The 16,483-nt window shown below is 29.5% G+C and overlaps 1 protein-coding gene across 1 annotated transcript; it reads right to left on the bottom strand.

Moving 5' to 3' along the window:
* Positions 1–587: 587 nt before the first annotated feature.
* Positions 588–7,820, bottom strand: LOC123290729. The gene is made up of 4 exons (XM_044871019.1): positions 7,804–7,820; positions 5,442–5,587; positions 2,872–3,584; positions 588–1,509 (listed from the first exon to the last, which is right to left on the bottom strand). Exons 1-4 carry the CDS (start codon positions 7,818–7,820, stop codon positions 646–648), a joined length of 1,740 nt encoding a protein of 579 aa, XP_044726954.1. The 3' UTR covers positions 588–645.
* Between the last annotated feature and the right edge of the window lie 8,663 nt (positions 7,821–16,483).

Genomic DNA, 16,483 nt, shown 5'->3' with positions numbered 1-16,483 from the left:
TAATGGTCAGCAATATCATAACATTTGGCCACTTTATTTTTATCTATCAAGCTGTTCGTGCCCAAAATCGAAAAGCCTTAATTTATTTTAATATATTTAACGCGTTTTGGACGATAGAGCACCGCATTAACAAATATACAAAAATTGAGTGATTGCCATAATTTATAAAGATAATTTTGATGGCTACACATTATTTTGGATAACATAAAACTGCGTTAACAGACCTTCAGAGATTTAGCATCCCTACATCAATAATTTATTTTTATTTAAAACAAAACATTTTCATTATAACATAATCATTTTTGACATAATGTGAAGTGAGTGATGAGACGTGGCAGTCGAAATTTCCGTGGATTAAATAATTTAAAAGTAGCAAACACCAAGCTTAATGCTTAATTTGCACGGTAAACGCCAATACTTAATTTGCAGATTAACTTAATTTGCGGGAACTAAAATTATAGCTTGTCACGTTCCAATTTACTTTATTTAGGTACTTACAGTAGGCTTAAAAAGTTCTAGCAGTTTCGGCATCATAAACAGTGTTTTTCACATTTTAAGGAATAATGCACATTTTTTCTGTATGACAATTCAATTTTCAATTGAAATAAAAACAATATATTTAGATGAACATAAATGGATCTATATTTAATTACTTGAATAACTGAATTCATATTCCGTGAATATCTCTTCGTCATTATTGTCACCGGCTATTGATCTTCCATCACACTTTTTAATAAATTCATATTCAGCTTCAATTCCATCTTCTCCATCGGTCTCATCGTTTGAATTAATTTGTATATCTTCTGGTATACTATAAGTGTGATAGCTTTCACCCGATGAAAAATATTTTTCGCTTGGTAACGGTGACGCATTTACAGATGGACTTTCTTGAGAAAAATCACCTAATTCAGACTGTTCGTTTTCAGATCGTTCAATCAATTCATCGTCATCCCCACTTTGTTGATTGTGAAAATATTTCATACTATCACTGAAATTTCGAGTTACACTCTTACCAAACGAAAAGCTACGATGAAATGATTCACGCTCTACTTCGTTATATGGTCGTGGCCGTAAATTTATAACACAACTATCGTACTTAGTTTCTTCAGTCTTTTTCGGATCGTTATCTTCATATTTTGAAACATTATCATTGATCCGTTTTAACGAATGTATTAAATCAGTCACTTGTTCCAATTCATTGTTACACTGAATCTCAATTTCAGCGATATGTCGTTTGTAATTCATGGCTTGTGCAACTAACTTGATTTGAGCACTACTTTTTGAACACGGTGAAATGTCTTCTAATCGTCTCGGGTTTTTTGTTAAGTTATTCAGAGACGACGCTTGGTTGTGAATATTTACATCATTCAAATGTTTGTGTTTTTTACAATAATGCCGTTTGTATCCGGATTTTTGATCGTTTATTTCAAGTGTTAATAAATTCTGGGATGAATTTGACTCATTTGTTGGATATTTATTTGAGTAAATTTGATTTAATACTTTTTCATCCTTAAATGTTATGGAAAACATTATTAGTTATGAAAAAAATTATCGAAGCTTTAATTTTCTAATTATCAAATTAGCTTATTGTTTATTTGTCAAAATATCAAGAAAATGAATTTATAAATTGTTTGTGAAATAATGATATTTTTCGCTTTGAAGACTGTATGGAACAATTAAGCATTTTTTCTTAGTTCCATTTGTAATTAAATTGCTTCGTAAAATTAAACTTGCTAATTTTAAGTAAACCGTGAAAGTAACCCAATATTCAACAATACCATTTTACTTCTAAACAATTTGCTTAATAAAAAAAGAGTCAATGGAAAAAATTTTTACCAAGATATGTTTGTTCAACTTAAAAACTGGTGTCAGTGGTGATTATAGTTCTAAATGCACAGGTACTAAGTTTATCTTTATCTTTTAATCTAAGTTTAGAACTTCTAATCTATGAATAATTTTGGCTATATTACAGCTTCCAAATTTCGAATAAATATTATCTAAATATACAGGTGCTTTTTTTAAGTTGACATATGCTTGAAATTTGAAAAATAACTTTTATCGATAAAAATGCTTCAAACTAAAAATGTGGGTTGTGTAGGCGCATATCTTACGCAGCGTCTACATGGCGCAAATAAATTTGTATATTTCGCTCAGTTTTGTGTGATATCGCCATGGAGGAGCTACTACTGTGGTCAATTTTGGCATGGTATCTTGATACAAAAAAAAAAAAAAAATGAAACGTCTCAGAAATACTCAGCGTTCCAAGTGGACACATTTTTAAGTGGTCGCGGAAGTGGTCTTGGGAGCAATTTAAATTTAATGCGACACTATCCTCTATTATTAAATAATTTGCATGATAAATTCCGTTTACTCCTCATCGAGACTGTTATGTATAGGATATGATATATATGATATGAATTTGTACATGACGAGGAATCTACGATGAAATTAAAATCATTTTTATATTTGTTTAATAAAATATTTACATGTATATTGGTAAATATAAAGAATATGAATATTAATATTGTATAAACATTGTTCACAGTTCAATCTAGAGCAACAAATTGCAAAACTCAATCGTTTCATCATACTTGATGGAGCATAACATCTAGCTTTTGCACAGTTATCGCAGCAACTGTACCGTCTTCGCACCGGATTCAAAACAGTTTTTCAATCTACACGCAACGTTTTATGTGCAACGTGTTGAACTGTGCAGACAAAACGTTCTGCAAAACGTAGTGTGTGGACCTGCCTTAAGATTAAGCCTAATCTCACATCCTATGAAAATCCTACATATGATAATTAAGAGCGAATTAAAGGTAAGTGCTGTTTTCGGGTATTTTAGCCTAAAAAACACCTGACTAACTGTACCTGAGGATAAGATGTAGCTATGGCTCGTTCATACCACAGCCATTTCTTTTCCAAGGAAATTTTTTCATTTAAATATACCATTTGTTGATTTAATTCATTAATGCGATTTTCCAATTCAATTTGCCTATGTGATTTTTTACAAAAATGATTATTATGGACGGCATTTTGATAGCCAACACCATAATACGGTGGTAGATAAACCATACCAGGTGGAGATTGATAAACCAGTGGGTTTGGTGGATACAATAATGAATTACACATTTGGTATGGCACATATGGAGTAGGCGGATAAATATTAGGTGATCCAGAAAAAAAATTCGATACAGGTGGTTGTTGATAAATTGGAGAATTCCATTGTTCGTACGGATTATCTGAAGATCGTATTACTTTCGTATTTTCTTTGAATGGTTTGGCAAATTTACGGCATTTAGTTCGTTTTGATAGTGTTTTAGAATCGTTAGTGTTATTTGGATTATATGGTGTGATTAATTTAGTATGTACGTTATTTTTATGTTCGTTGACACATGATTGGATAAAATATGGGCATTCTCGTGATGCAGTTTCTTTATTCGGCTGTGATTTTGATGATGGTTTGAGTAATTTTGAAAATTCTTGATCACTTGTAGCCACTATCGATTCACTTAACGGATTTGAATAATTCACACCAATATAATCTTGACACCCATGTTTATTTGCGCATGAATCACCTAAAGCTGAATAATATCGATTCAATGAGGGTATTGGTGATATATTATTTTCCATAATTACTCAGAAATTTAGTTTCTGGATGATAATTTTAGAATGAGTATTCATTTATTTTGAAATTTTGATATCATGCATTCAAAAAACATAATAATGTACATTTGACATAAAAATAATTTTGTATGTAAAGCGTTGCCAAGGTAATTTTCTAAAAATTTCTACAAATGACCGTATTTTGCCATGTTTCAATTTAAATCACATTTTTGGTTTTTTAAAAAGTTTATTCAGTTTTTTGAGAATATCTTGTGTTCTTTGACTTCAATCGTTTTTACATTTATTATAAAAGTTGTAGAGGATAAAATTTTCTACAAATTTCGCCTGTACCTTTTTTTATACGTTGAACCGTTTTTGAAATAAAGAAGCGGAAGAACAAAACGATATTTTGGCGGTATTATTACCAAAATATCATACCGTTTGCTACAGCAATTTTGTAAAGCCAATACAATACTATCTCCTGCAATTAAGAAGTTTCACTTATACGAAAACGTCACACAAGCAATGAAAGAAATATATGGGTATATAGAATTCCATAAAGTATAATAGACTAGGATTCACGATTGACCCCGCACCTAGGTACGTATAGCTGAGCACTCCATCTAAAAAGGGTACAGTCTAAATTTCTAGAGAATTTTATGTACTACAACTTTTAAAATCAATGTAAATACGATTGAAGGCGAAGGAAACGAGATATTCTCCAAAAACTGATTTTTGCGACCTTTGACATTGAATATCTAAGGAATCTGTCCAAATAAAGAAGTATTCAGCTTATTCCGTTAGATTCCGAGGTAAAATCCTGAGATGATCGGACCAATAGCTAACACCTAAATTTTTTGTTATTTTTAAACTCATCTTCCATAATAGAAACAAAAAGAATGGATAATTGAAATTATAGCTCTTGCTTATGAGCTTATGGTCTCATTCTCATTGTATAACGTGAATCCTAAAAATTTAACTAATGTATCTGTATCATCAACAGAAATCAGCAATCAATATCATCAACAGAAAATCCATAAAATTTACGTTGTTTCACACAAAAATATGTTTTACTCTGGTTGGCACATTAGTGACCCAATTTTGAAAAAGGAAGTGAAATTGAATTGGTTTCAGTAGATATTATAGTACGACAAAGTCATATACACTATTAGCAGGTAATAGTCATTCTTGTTATAATGACTTTGAGGAATGTTTTCAACCTGAGAAGAATGCTCAACCAACAGCACTCGCGTTATAACCTTTTTTCTAACGCTCAATTTAAAACATAAGTAAATTTTAATTTTCAAATGATATATGTGGTTGAAACTTTTTCTATCTTTAGGGAATTTTATCTATTTTTGAATTATGAAATTTTCAACCATCCTTAATTTAAAAAAAATAGTTCGGATTACAAGGAGCGCCGGATTAGCCAGGGGCCGAATTACCGGGGTCCACTGTATTTTTAACACGTCCCTCAGAAATTGTGAGAATTTTTCTTATCACGAGAGTAAAAGTGTAAGCAAAAAAATTAACTTCGGAAATATTCGGGCTTGGTCGTGCACTTTCGTTAGTTTAATATAAGTCGTACTGAGTAAATTAAAAAAAACTGGTGATTAAAATATTTTTAATTAGCTAGTGCCTTAAAAAATAAATTTATATAAAGTGATATAGAGGTTATATGATTTAAAAAGTTAAAGAAAAACGTGCGAAATATTTGACGCATGTACAGAACGCGAAACAAATCTTTCATCACTCGAATATAGATTACCGAACGGTCGACACGAGTTCTGACAGGTACCTGTTTGACTTGACACTTACATTTAATATATTTTTACCTGTTCTAAATGCGTAATTAAAACCACAATTTGAATTACAGCTGGATGATCCAGAACTTGAACTTGCTAATGATGAATTATTATAAAATTTATCTGTTATTGTTGATAACGAATCAAGTTTTTTTATACGTGGTGATAATGCTTTACTGATATTTGAATAATCGGGTATTCCAATGTAATCATTGCCAAAATATTCAAAAAAATTATTAAACTCTTTTTTACTTGTAAAACATTGATAAATAAAATCAACAGTAATATCACTTTTATAAACACTCATTTCATGCTCAAAATTCCAATCATCTAAATTTGTCCAATAACATTTAGAATTATAAATATATCTTGATAAAATTCCATTTATTGGTGACATAATTGTCTTGTTAAATATTGCATAAAAATATATTATTAAATTTACTAATTTTTTAAGCATTAGTAAATAATATACATTATAAAAAAACAATTGTTGAAAAATCAACTTAATATAAAACACAATATCACAAAAATGCATAATAATTCAAACGCCTACCATGTTTTTATTACTTCCATAATATAGTAAGAGCCAGCGCCTGCCAGAAATACGTTAAAGTATAAAAGCTGAAATTTTTTTTGCGTATTCTCACTGGTGTAGGGACCAATCTTTGGGGGCTACAAACCTTGACTAACGGTTCCTTCGGCACGTTAAAGTATAAAAGCTGAAATTCACACAGAGTGTTCAAATGACCATTTTAAGTCAATATTGAAAAAGACATATCAATCCATCCAACTAACATTAGAAGACATATCGGGCAAATATTCAATAAGTAAATCGTCATAGTTGTATAAGCCATAAACGGTTAGTGATACAAAAAAAATTAGTTTACAAAAAAGTAGGTCATTTAATTATCTACAATAAAAGTGGAGGCACTTCCCCCGCTTATTTTTGTAAGGATTTTGTGCTTTTACATTCAGTACGTGATACTGAACATAATTAAATAATAAAATAACTCTTGCAGAGAAATAAGTTCATAATCATGGAAGAAAATCTAGATAATTGTGTATTTTTGCATTTGACCTTCTACCACGTCTGAGGGAGTGTTGACCCCTTCGGATTGATCTGTCTTTTTCAATATTGACTTAAAATGGTCATTTGAACACTCTGTGTGAATTTCAGCTTTTATAATTTAACGTGAGAGAGCTCGGGTACTGCGCCCCTGATTACCTGCTACCTACCGAAGGAACCGTTAGTCAAGGTTTGTAGCCCCCAAAGATTGGTCCCTACACCAGTGAGAATACGCAAAAAAAATTTCAGCTTTTATACTTTATCGTATGTCTGGCAAGCGCTGACTCTTAGTCCATAATAATAATCTAGCTACGTAGCTTGAGTAGAGCTATTGAAATGTTTATCACTTTATCGTTAGTGACGATAAATATTGCAGTAAAGTAGATTGCATTAGAAACAAATTTTATCAGATGTGCAGCATATTTTAAATAATAGTACCTATATTTTTATTTAATAAACGCATATTTCAAAGAAACAAAGTTTTCTGACGTTGGAGTTTCTTGAAAATGAATATAAAATTATAGTTGTGGCATTGTTCTTTTTAGCCTAGAGAAATAAGTCAATAAAAAGTGAAATTTTTTCACCGGGGTTATAAATTTAGATTTTTGCCACAATTTCCTAGATCAGTTTTTTGTATTTTATAAATACGTATTTTGACTACCAAGTAGTCATCATCAGTATGAATTAGCTAATCGTAATTACTCTTATTATGTATGTTACTCGTTGCTAATTTGGTGCAGGACTGCATTTTCAGTCAGATGGTCCATGTCCAGTCGGTGGCGGATGTGCAGGACTGCAAGGTCAAAGGTCGCGAAAATAAGTTTTTTACAAATATCTCGTAATCTATTAAGTTCATCGCAATTTTAGTTATTATAAAAGGCCCTCCACAAAATATTTGTAGAACCAAAAGGCAAACGCCTTAGACCGCTCGTCCATTTATGCTCTTTCATATTTTATTTTTTAATAACTCTGTAAATGGAGAGTGTTCTTAAATACGTTTCAAGTGCGAGTTTAGGGTTAAGTACCCTAAACATTTGTCGGGGGTTTTTAAATTTTGTAGATTTCACTTGTATTGGACAAACTTAATATCCATTCATTTAATCAACCCACACTGTTAAAGCCTATAATTCAGTTTGAGCCTATTATTGTTAATCTTTAGTCTATTGTAAGCTACTGGTTGTGCCATGGCAAAATGATTTTCCCAATATATGTATTTTATTTTCTATCATAATAAGTACATTTTGTAATATAACTGTTATATAACAAAGACTAAAATAGTTGAAGTGACTCCAAATCATATAATATCATGTAGAATTGTAGACAAACCATGGTAATCGGATCATTATTCAAGTATATTTCATGGCAGTACAAACTTTGTAAATAGTAGGTACAACATAAATGATTATAAAATAACTTGTATTATTTTATGATTTTCATGAGCAGTTTGTAAGCTAAAGTTTAAAACTAAAGTTAGAATTCAACACAATATTATATTATACTAGAGTGACACCCACCGCTTCGCTGGGTTTAAAAATAAAGGTTGACAAAGATTGGTCTTCTTTATCGCCTTTCTATAACACTCGAAATAATGGTAAGGATTGTTTTACACAGGTAGAATATATGTATGGTTTTTATTTATTTTTTTAAAATGTATAATAGTCGTAATTATTCATTGAGTATATCAGAAAAGATGGCCTTGAAATATTTTATATTGCCTATTGTTACAGAAAGCTGTAATTTATGGTAATGTCAAATGGCTACTTTTACAGAAATCTGTAATTTATGGTAATGTCAAATTAAATTAATTTTTATTTTTTTTTTAAATTAACATATCTTCATAAATTTTGGCTAGTTTTAGCGTGAAAGCGTAACAAACAAACAAATAAACATGCTTACTTTCGCATTTATTATATATAGGGATAATACAAATTTATGAAATTAATCCATTTGGGAACATAATTTTTTTGTAAAGACGTTGTTTCTGTACAACCAAGATTATAGAAAATAAGTAAAATTACACTACTTTAAAAGTGTTTTCTACTTAAAGTTAGTGTTTCTTTTTCCAACAATAGCACTATTGTTTTTACTAACATTCTATTTACATCGAGTGTAAATAGTTTACAAACGGAGGTTTAGGGTTTTAAAAGATTATAAAACTAAATGTTGTTTTATATCTCAAAAAATATTTAGGTACCTCAGAAAAAGGAAAACAATGAGATTAAGGTAAACACTTCAATGAGATTCAAGTAAATATTTTCTATAGTGTGAGCGTACTACTTTTTTGAAAGAAAAAAATTCGTTACCGGGCAAACTCAGCAGGAAAGGGTCGAAAAAAGGATCACAAATGTTGGGTAAAAAATCCAACAGCTGAATGTTTGCTGGTGAAGAGGGGTGGAGGTTTAAACGAATGACAAATGGTTTTTTGCGATTTACGGCATTAATATTCGTCCTATCGAAAAAAAATTAAATATAAAAGTTGTAAGCAGTAAACAAATCTAGAACTTTTATTTTTATCATTTTTTAACATAACCTCAACATTTTTTAGTAAAAAATCATTTTTTTGGTTTTTAATTATTTATTCCTAGAAAAAAAAATGCAATCGTTATGAAATTTAGTACAATTGAATCTATTTGAATTCATAATAGCCTGGTATTTTTTTGTTTTTTCTAAGTTTAGTGGTTTCTGAGAAAATCACGATTTTTGTTAAAAAAGACCTCTTTTTAAAGCAGCGCAAAAAGGATTTTTTTTTACGAGAGGCAATTTCTGCGACAGTCATTTTCTTCGTAAGGACATCATAAATTCATACAAAAAAATAAAAATATATTACTGTATGCAAAAAATATTCTTAAAATTGCAAAAAACTGAAATTATCCTATAATTAATCAAATTTCATATCTTTCATATTATATGGGAATATCAGTTATGTGTGTATGGCACCACAGTCGTGTCATTCAAACTCGAGTGTGACCATCTAAGAGTGAGTATCTTTCTATACTTACATGACATAAAAAACAAACGATTACGTATTCAACACTGTCTATACATGGTATTTCAAAAATTAACTCAGTCAATTGTGTGTTTTCAATAGTTTTTTAACAAATTTTTTTCTTTGCACACAGGCTTGGGCGAAGACTGGAAACTAAACTTGAACCAATATCTGGCACTCAGAGCTTTTAATTTTCTCAATGCATTTTACTGCATTAGAAATATTATTTTCAAATAAAGTGAAAATACAATTTTATTAAATTTTATATAAAAATGCACATTTTATTATACACTATCGGTATATATTTGAATATAAATGAAAATATTGAATAAAAAAATCTATTCAACATCGAGCTAACCGACAAACAAATACCAAAATAGTATAAAAATGTTGAGTACAGCTATGATTAATGAATAATATTTACAAATAATACATGAATCAAAATGAATCAAATGAACTTTTTTAGATAATAGATGGTGCATTTTCTTCCATTTACTTATAAATATTTAATCTTTTTTATATGTAAGTAAGACTGTTTTTGACATTAATTTATTTTAAACTAGCTTGATACCCGCCCGTTTCACTACTGGGCTTAAAAGTAAAAAACACCGCTTTATAGCCTCCACCTCTCTTGATGTGCATAGTTTTCAATTTTGTTAAATGTAAAATATTCATAGTTCATTGAGTATATCCGAAAAGTTGACCATGAATGGTTTGACATTTACTATATTAATTTTCATACAGAATACTTTAATTTAAAATAGTAAATGTCAGATTAAATTTAATTTTTATACCATGTATATGAAATATACCAAGGTATACCAAGCTTAGTCCCAAGTTTGTAACGTTAAAAATATTGATACTATGAACAAAATTTTGGTAGAGGTGTTCATCAAATCACCTAATTAGTCCATTTCTGGTTGTCTGTCTGTCTGTCGTCTGTCTATCCGTCTATTATCACGATTACTCAAAAACGAAAAGAGATATCAAGCTGAAATTTTTATAGCGTGCTTAGGACGTAAAATGTGAGGTCGAGTTTGTAAATGAGCAACATAGGTCAATTGGGTCTTAGGTCGTAGAACCCATCTTGTAAACCTTTAGAAATAGAACAAAGATTTGTAAAAATTGTTCCTTATAAAAAAATAAACAACTTTTGTTTAAAACTTTTTTTCGTAAACATCACTGTTTACCCGTGAGAGCGCAAATTATGTGCAAATTATATGTATTATACTTCAATAGTTTGTATTATATGGGAATTTCAGTTATATATGTGTGACATGAATGTATGTGTAATGTGATAGAGTAAACAACACTGTCTATACATGGTATTTCAACAATTAACTCAGTCAATTGTTTGTTTTCATTTGTTTTATTTATTTTTTAATCTTTATAAGTTATAGCTCATGTGTTATTCTGAAGTATGAGCTATATTGTTGTATAGTTTCATTAAAAACCATTCGCTAGTTATAGCGTGAAAGCGTAACAAACAAACATGTCTACTTTCGCATTTATAATATATAAAGATAGATACATTATCGTTTGTATGAATAATTTTCTGAATAGATTAGATTTATAATATGATGGATAATTACTCATTTTTGGTTTTTACTATTTTCAGTGCTCCGTACTACATAAACAGAATGCTTATGGTAATATCAGTGTATTCTGCCCGTCATTTTTTGTATTTTTCGAAACAATTTTTTGCAGTACCTAAATTATAGTAAATTGGAAAGCGGCAAACATTAATTTTACTTCCCGTGGTAAATTCGTAAGTTTTTTTACGGAATAAAACATTAAAAAAAGGTACCAGAAGCTTTCTTTTCATTATAACTGGAGAATTTTTTTCATTTTCATGGTTTTATAGTGCTTTAAAAAGGGTACATCTTCAGAAAATTAGTATTTTGATGTTAAATATTCCGAATTTTAATCGCCAATAACTCGGCTTTTATCGACTTTTCGAAATATATTTGAATGACTTTTTTGCATAGAGTATGTTAAATATTCCGAATTTCAACTTTTCGAAATTATTCGAAATATGTTTGAATGACTTTTTTGCATAGAGTTCATCCTTCTATCGATTCCCGCTATCATTTTCAACATATATTTTCCCACCCCCACTATAAGGGGTGGCTTTCCACCCCCTGGGCAAGATCACACTAACCTTTTTTAACTTCTTTATGTCCCCCACTACAAGGGATGGCTTTCCACCCCCTGGGCAAGATCACACTAATCTTTTTTAACTTCTTTATGTCGGCTTTAAACAATGCAGTAGAGCAGTTTCTCTGTTAACTGCTATTTAATATCATAAAGTTGCCCCTTTATTGTTTTTTTAGTAAATGGTATTTTTAGCGGGTGTAGTTGATAAGCGACAGGTATAAGTGTGTACTGTTCTGCACTTACAAAAATCTAAACGAAATTATAAAAATAAACTTATTTAATCATAAATTTTTGGTTAAAGTTTAAGTTCTATAGAAGAGTAAAGTTTAAGTTTTATAGAAATATCTCTCGGGAAAAACCATAGAAGTCGAAATACAAAATTCGATCAAGCATGAAACATAGAGGAGTATCAAAATCCTGATTCGATTAAAGAAATCCTCGATTAAAAATAATTGTAACTGCCTTCGCAGTTGCCTTGCAAAGTTGTGCCGTTCGAGTAAAATTATTTTAATCATGATTTTTATTTCTCTACAGGTCGTTGAAACTGAAATGAGACTTTTCCAAGGTGGCTTACCCATATTAAATTACTAATTTAGTAAATTAATTTAAATGAAACATTTCACAAAAAAGTTAAAACATTTCTGATATTTTCATTTAAAGTAAGTTTTTCATAATTAGAAGTAAATTACTTTAATTAACTGTAAATCTGTAGTTATTATACTTCGCGAATAAAAACGAAAACAGTTTCAAGTCAAATCGATAATAGATGTTAAAATTAAAAGAGAGAAAAAAAATAACATATATTGAAAAGTTTTTAATAAAACAAGAAAACGCAAAAAAATGTAGTCATGCACTCTTTGAACAATATATATTGTTTTCTTTATTTGATAAAAGCACTTAACTACTGATACATGTTTATATAGCGGTGGTAGAAGAAGAAAAGATACCTACCAACAAATAACAACGACAAGACGCAGCGATATTTAAAAAATATCCGTATTATATTATTCTCTGAAGAAGTTCGTTTATATTGGTTTAATTCCTCTATATACGAAATAAAATTGAGTTAATACTTTCTATCTCAAAATTTAATAATGATTTTTCAATAGATTCGTACATTTTAAGATCCATTGAGTACATAAATGTATCTTTAACCATCGACTAACAAAGAGATGTGTTGTTGTGTTTTGTGCTAATGGAAAATTTGTTCTGTCATCAAAATGTTCCCAAATGGTACAGTAAATCTGGCATTTTGACTGGAAAAAATTACAATAGTGGATCTGAGGTTATAGATCGTTAGGGGGGCATGTAAATAACTTAAAAAAAAATTAAGAGAATTTTTCGTTCCGCTGTTTTTGAGAAAATCCAAAAAAATGGGGAAAAAAAAATTTGGAATGCGTTTTTCTCGGAATCTATTGATTTAAGGGAAAAGTTTTTCAAATAAAAAATGTAGAAGACACTGTCAGCTACATTTTATGTCATTGGAGCAACGTCATACGAGTTAAATTACAAAAAATAGGTGGCGTTAAAGTATCAAAAAAAGGGTTTTCCACGGTTTTCATTAAGAAAAAATGATTTTTTTGTAAAAGTGTAAATGAAAAAGTTGTTTGACTCAAAATTAGCTTCAACTTTTATTTAAACAATTTTTTTGTAAAACTTACCTTAAAATCATTAAAATTGAAAATATCTATTTTTAAATTTGTGCCCCCACTACCATGCTCATACATCCTTAATATCATTGTATGAAGAAAATCTATTTCAAAGATCAGACAACTGATCTGTATAATAATTTTAAAAGAATGTGGCCAGTATTATTGGTTGCATAGAAAATGTGGAATGTATATTCTAGATATTTTTTTTATGAATATTCTAATGTCACTGACTGTCGACAAAGTAGAGATTTTTCCTTGTGTTAGTGATAAAACCGGCGCCTCTGGAGTCGGTATGTAAGACGAACATGTGGTTTGAGATTTTCAAATATAATAGATATTATAGATACTCACAACAACGGACTAGAATAGCACATAACGTAACATCAGACAACCGTATCTCAAAGCCGTGGTAGATGGATATGTATACATTATGTTTATTGTAAAATATATTCCTGTTCCATGATATTTAGAATAGAAATAATATGTTTGTAGAAATGAATCCAAATAGAACGAATACAGCTTTTGTTCATACATAACCGAAGGAAATAATCTTTATTTTCAATCTCTCCGAGAAGTTTAATCTGTTGTTTGCAATATCGATTTTAAATTTCTGTTTCATCTTTAAGAATGTACGAGCACCATGGAAATTTTAAATAAAAAGCTTGAATTTTTTTGTTTATGAAGTTGGACTAAGTGTTAATCATTTCTGAAAATTTTTAAGGGGGGTTTGCTCCATTATTTAAATAAATAAATGACTTCAAAATTAGACATATTTAACATTGGTTTTATGGTAAAACGGTATACCTATGCTTTTCTGTTCCCGACCAATTAAGCACGTATGAGCACGGTAGTGGGGACCTAATTAAAAAAAAATTTTTTTTTCAATTTTGATGGTGAATTATGTTATAATTTGACAATATAATTTGAAAAGTAAGAGTAAAATTTGTCGATATCTGGAGTAATTTTCAATATATCGAAAATTGAATTTTCAATATATCGAAAATTGTATTTTTTTTAATCATTTATCTCCCGATATTTCGAAAATCAAGGCAAGTATCGAAAAATTTCATTTTAATTTTTCGTCTACATTCATAACAAAATTCATTATGAAAAAAAAATAAGGTAGGTACAAATAATTTCAATAATAAATAGAAAATTGCGTTGGTGCTCGTTCCACCTTAATTATCCTTTACGACTACTTTTTCTATGGTTTGGAAATTTAAATAATATTTAACTTTTCATTAAAATTTGATATTGTGGCAAATGTAGGAACCGAACGTATAAAAAAGTTTAATAAGTTGTTTGTTTTTAACAAACAAAACTTTAAGCATTTTTTTTTATTTTTTAAAAATATTTTTTTTTCTTTTTTCCTGACATACCTTTACATATTTTTATAGTAATATTTTACCAAAATTAATAATCATAATAATCATGGTAGAGTGGAGTCCCAGCAAGATCAAGCAAGTCGTAGACTATCGTTTAGATATCGATAAATCTGGAAAGTTTCCAGTATCGCCTCGAAGAAAAGAATATTTAAATTTTCATTAGTCTCTTTAAATCCATGTTATTTTTATGTTCCATTCTAGAACGATTTCTATGTCGTTGTGTTCTTGGATTGTTTTGCACAGGCTAGTTTGGGTTGTTTTTGCACAGGGTATTGGATGAAAACTTTTTGGAAAGGTAAGGTGAATAGGTTCTCATTTCTTATTGACCGCGAAGTCAATGAATGAGATTGCCATTGAAACTAATTGCAACTACGCACTAATGCGAATCGACATTCCCAATATCTATATTATCCAAAGAAGTTTTAGATCCTATTTTTATCCAAATAGGAATTTTTTCTGTCGAATGAAAGTGCCAATACGTAAAAAAAAACATTTTTATGTATTACGCATGTGGGATATATCTTAACAAAATATACAATTAGCCTTTTTCCTCTGAAGATTAAACAAAGATCCTCTAAATGGCAGGATATATTTGTACCCCTAGTGTTGCCATCTAGCGGGTCTTTTTTAATCTTCAGAGGAAAAAGGCTAATTAAGTTATTTTGTATTAGGTTAATTCTTTAGCCCTCGCGTTTTGAGAATTATGCTCATGCTCGATTTAAAACTTACTTTTATTTTTTCAAATTTTTGAGGCTTTTTCAACCTATGTACAGTTTTAAAAAATATACTTTTTCAAGTCTTTCAGATATTGTGAAATTATTTCTCATTCCAAAAGAAAAGGTATCATCAAAAGATATAAAGTTCGAAAATTTTCGAACCTGTTCGTGTACTTTCTTGAGTTTAATATAAATCATACTCAGTTAATTAAAAAAAAAAAACTTGTGATAGAAACATGTTGAAATTAGTTAAAATTAATTAAAATTCCATAATTATTTAATCATGCTACTTTTAATTAGCTAGTGCATTAAAAAATAAATTTGTTATAAAATTATGTAGAGGTTATGGTTTTCAAAATTCAAGATTATTTATGCGAAATATTTGACGCATGTTTAGAACGCGTGAGCTAATTTCTCATCACGCGACTATAGATTATAGCTTTGACGGGAGCGCTGGCGTGTTAAACAAGAAACTTAAACTTTGAAAATTTTGAGGTGCGTAAAAAATTTTACCTCGCTCGATTTCCGTTTTTTTCAGTGTGATTTATAGAATAATTCTCTGTAGATGAGTGTTATAAAATGTTGACATATTTGATACTTTAATATCATCAGGTATATTTCAATATGATTATTGCAATAGTATACTTATTTCTATACAATAACATAAAGACACGTCATGTATAAAGAAAAATTTAAACAAAGACGGAATGGATTGAAAAAAAATGAAATACAAAGAAAAATGAATTGAAAAAAGATATCCATGAAACTTTATATTTATTAAACGATGACCTCAGTGGCGTATTTCCAAATCAAACGAGAGAGCAAGACCTTGGGTAAAATAAATCGAGAAATAAATAAAATTCTGAAAAACCAATTTAAGCAAATATAACTAACAGTATCGTTATTAAATTAATATGACTCAGAACATCGTGCGCAGGTCTGAGGCACCTGATTCCGGATACAGAGTACTCTGGCTTTTATTCAGATGAAGACTCCACAGAATTTCAATTTAAAAAAAATGAAAATATAATTTTTGTAAACCTAGCGATCCGTTAAAAGTGTTATAGGCTTTCTTCTACTCGTTTCAATACGACATATACGTCCAATGGA

This window comes from Chrysoperla carnea, chromosome 1 (assembly GCF_905475395.1).
Source record: "Chrysoperla carnea chromosome 1, inChrCarn1.1, whole genome shotgun sequence".
NCBI classification, from domain to species: Eukaryota; Metazoa; Arthropoda; class Insecta; order Neuroptera; family Chrysopidae; genus Chrysoperla; species Chrysoperla carnea.
This window is presented reverse-complemented; position numbering and strand designations above follow the sequence as displayed.

Excerpts from the sequence above, each read along its gene's own strand:
- LOC123290729 (XM_044871019.1), bottom strand. Across the intron at positions 3,585-5,441 it reads TAATTACGCATTTAGAACAG|CTTTAGGTGATTCATGCGCA; the intron begins GTAAAAATATAT and ends GATATTATTCAG. Across the intron at positions 1,510-2,871 it reads TAGCTACATCTTATCCTCAG|GATGAAAAAGTATTAAATCA; the intron begins GTACAGTTAGTC and ends ATAACATTTAAG.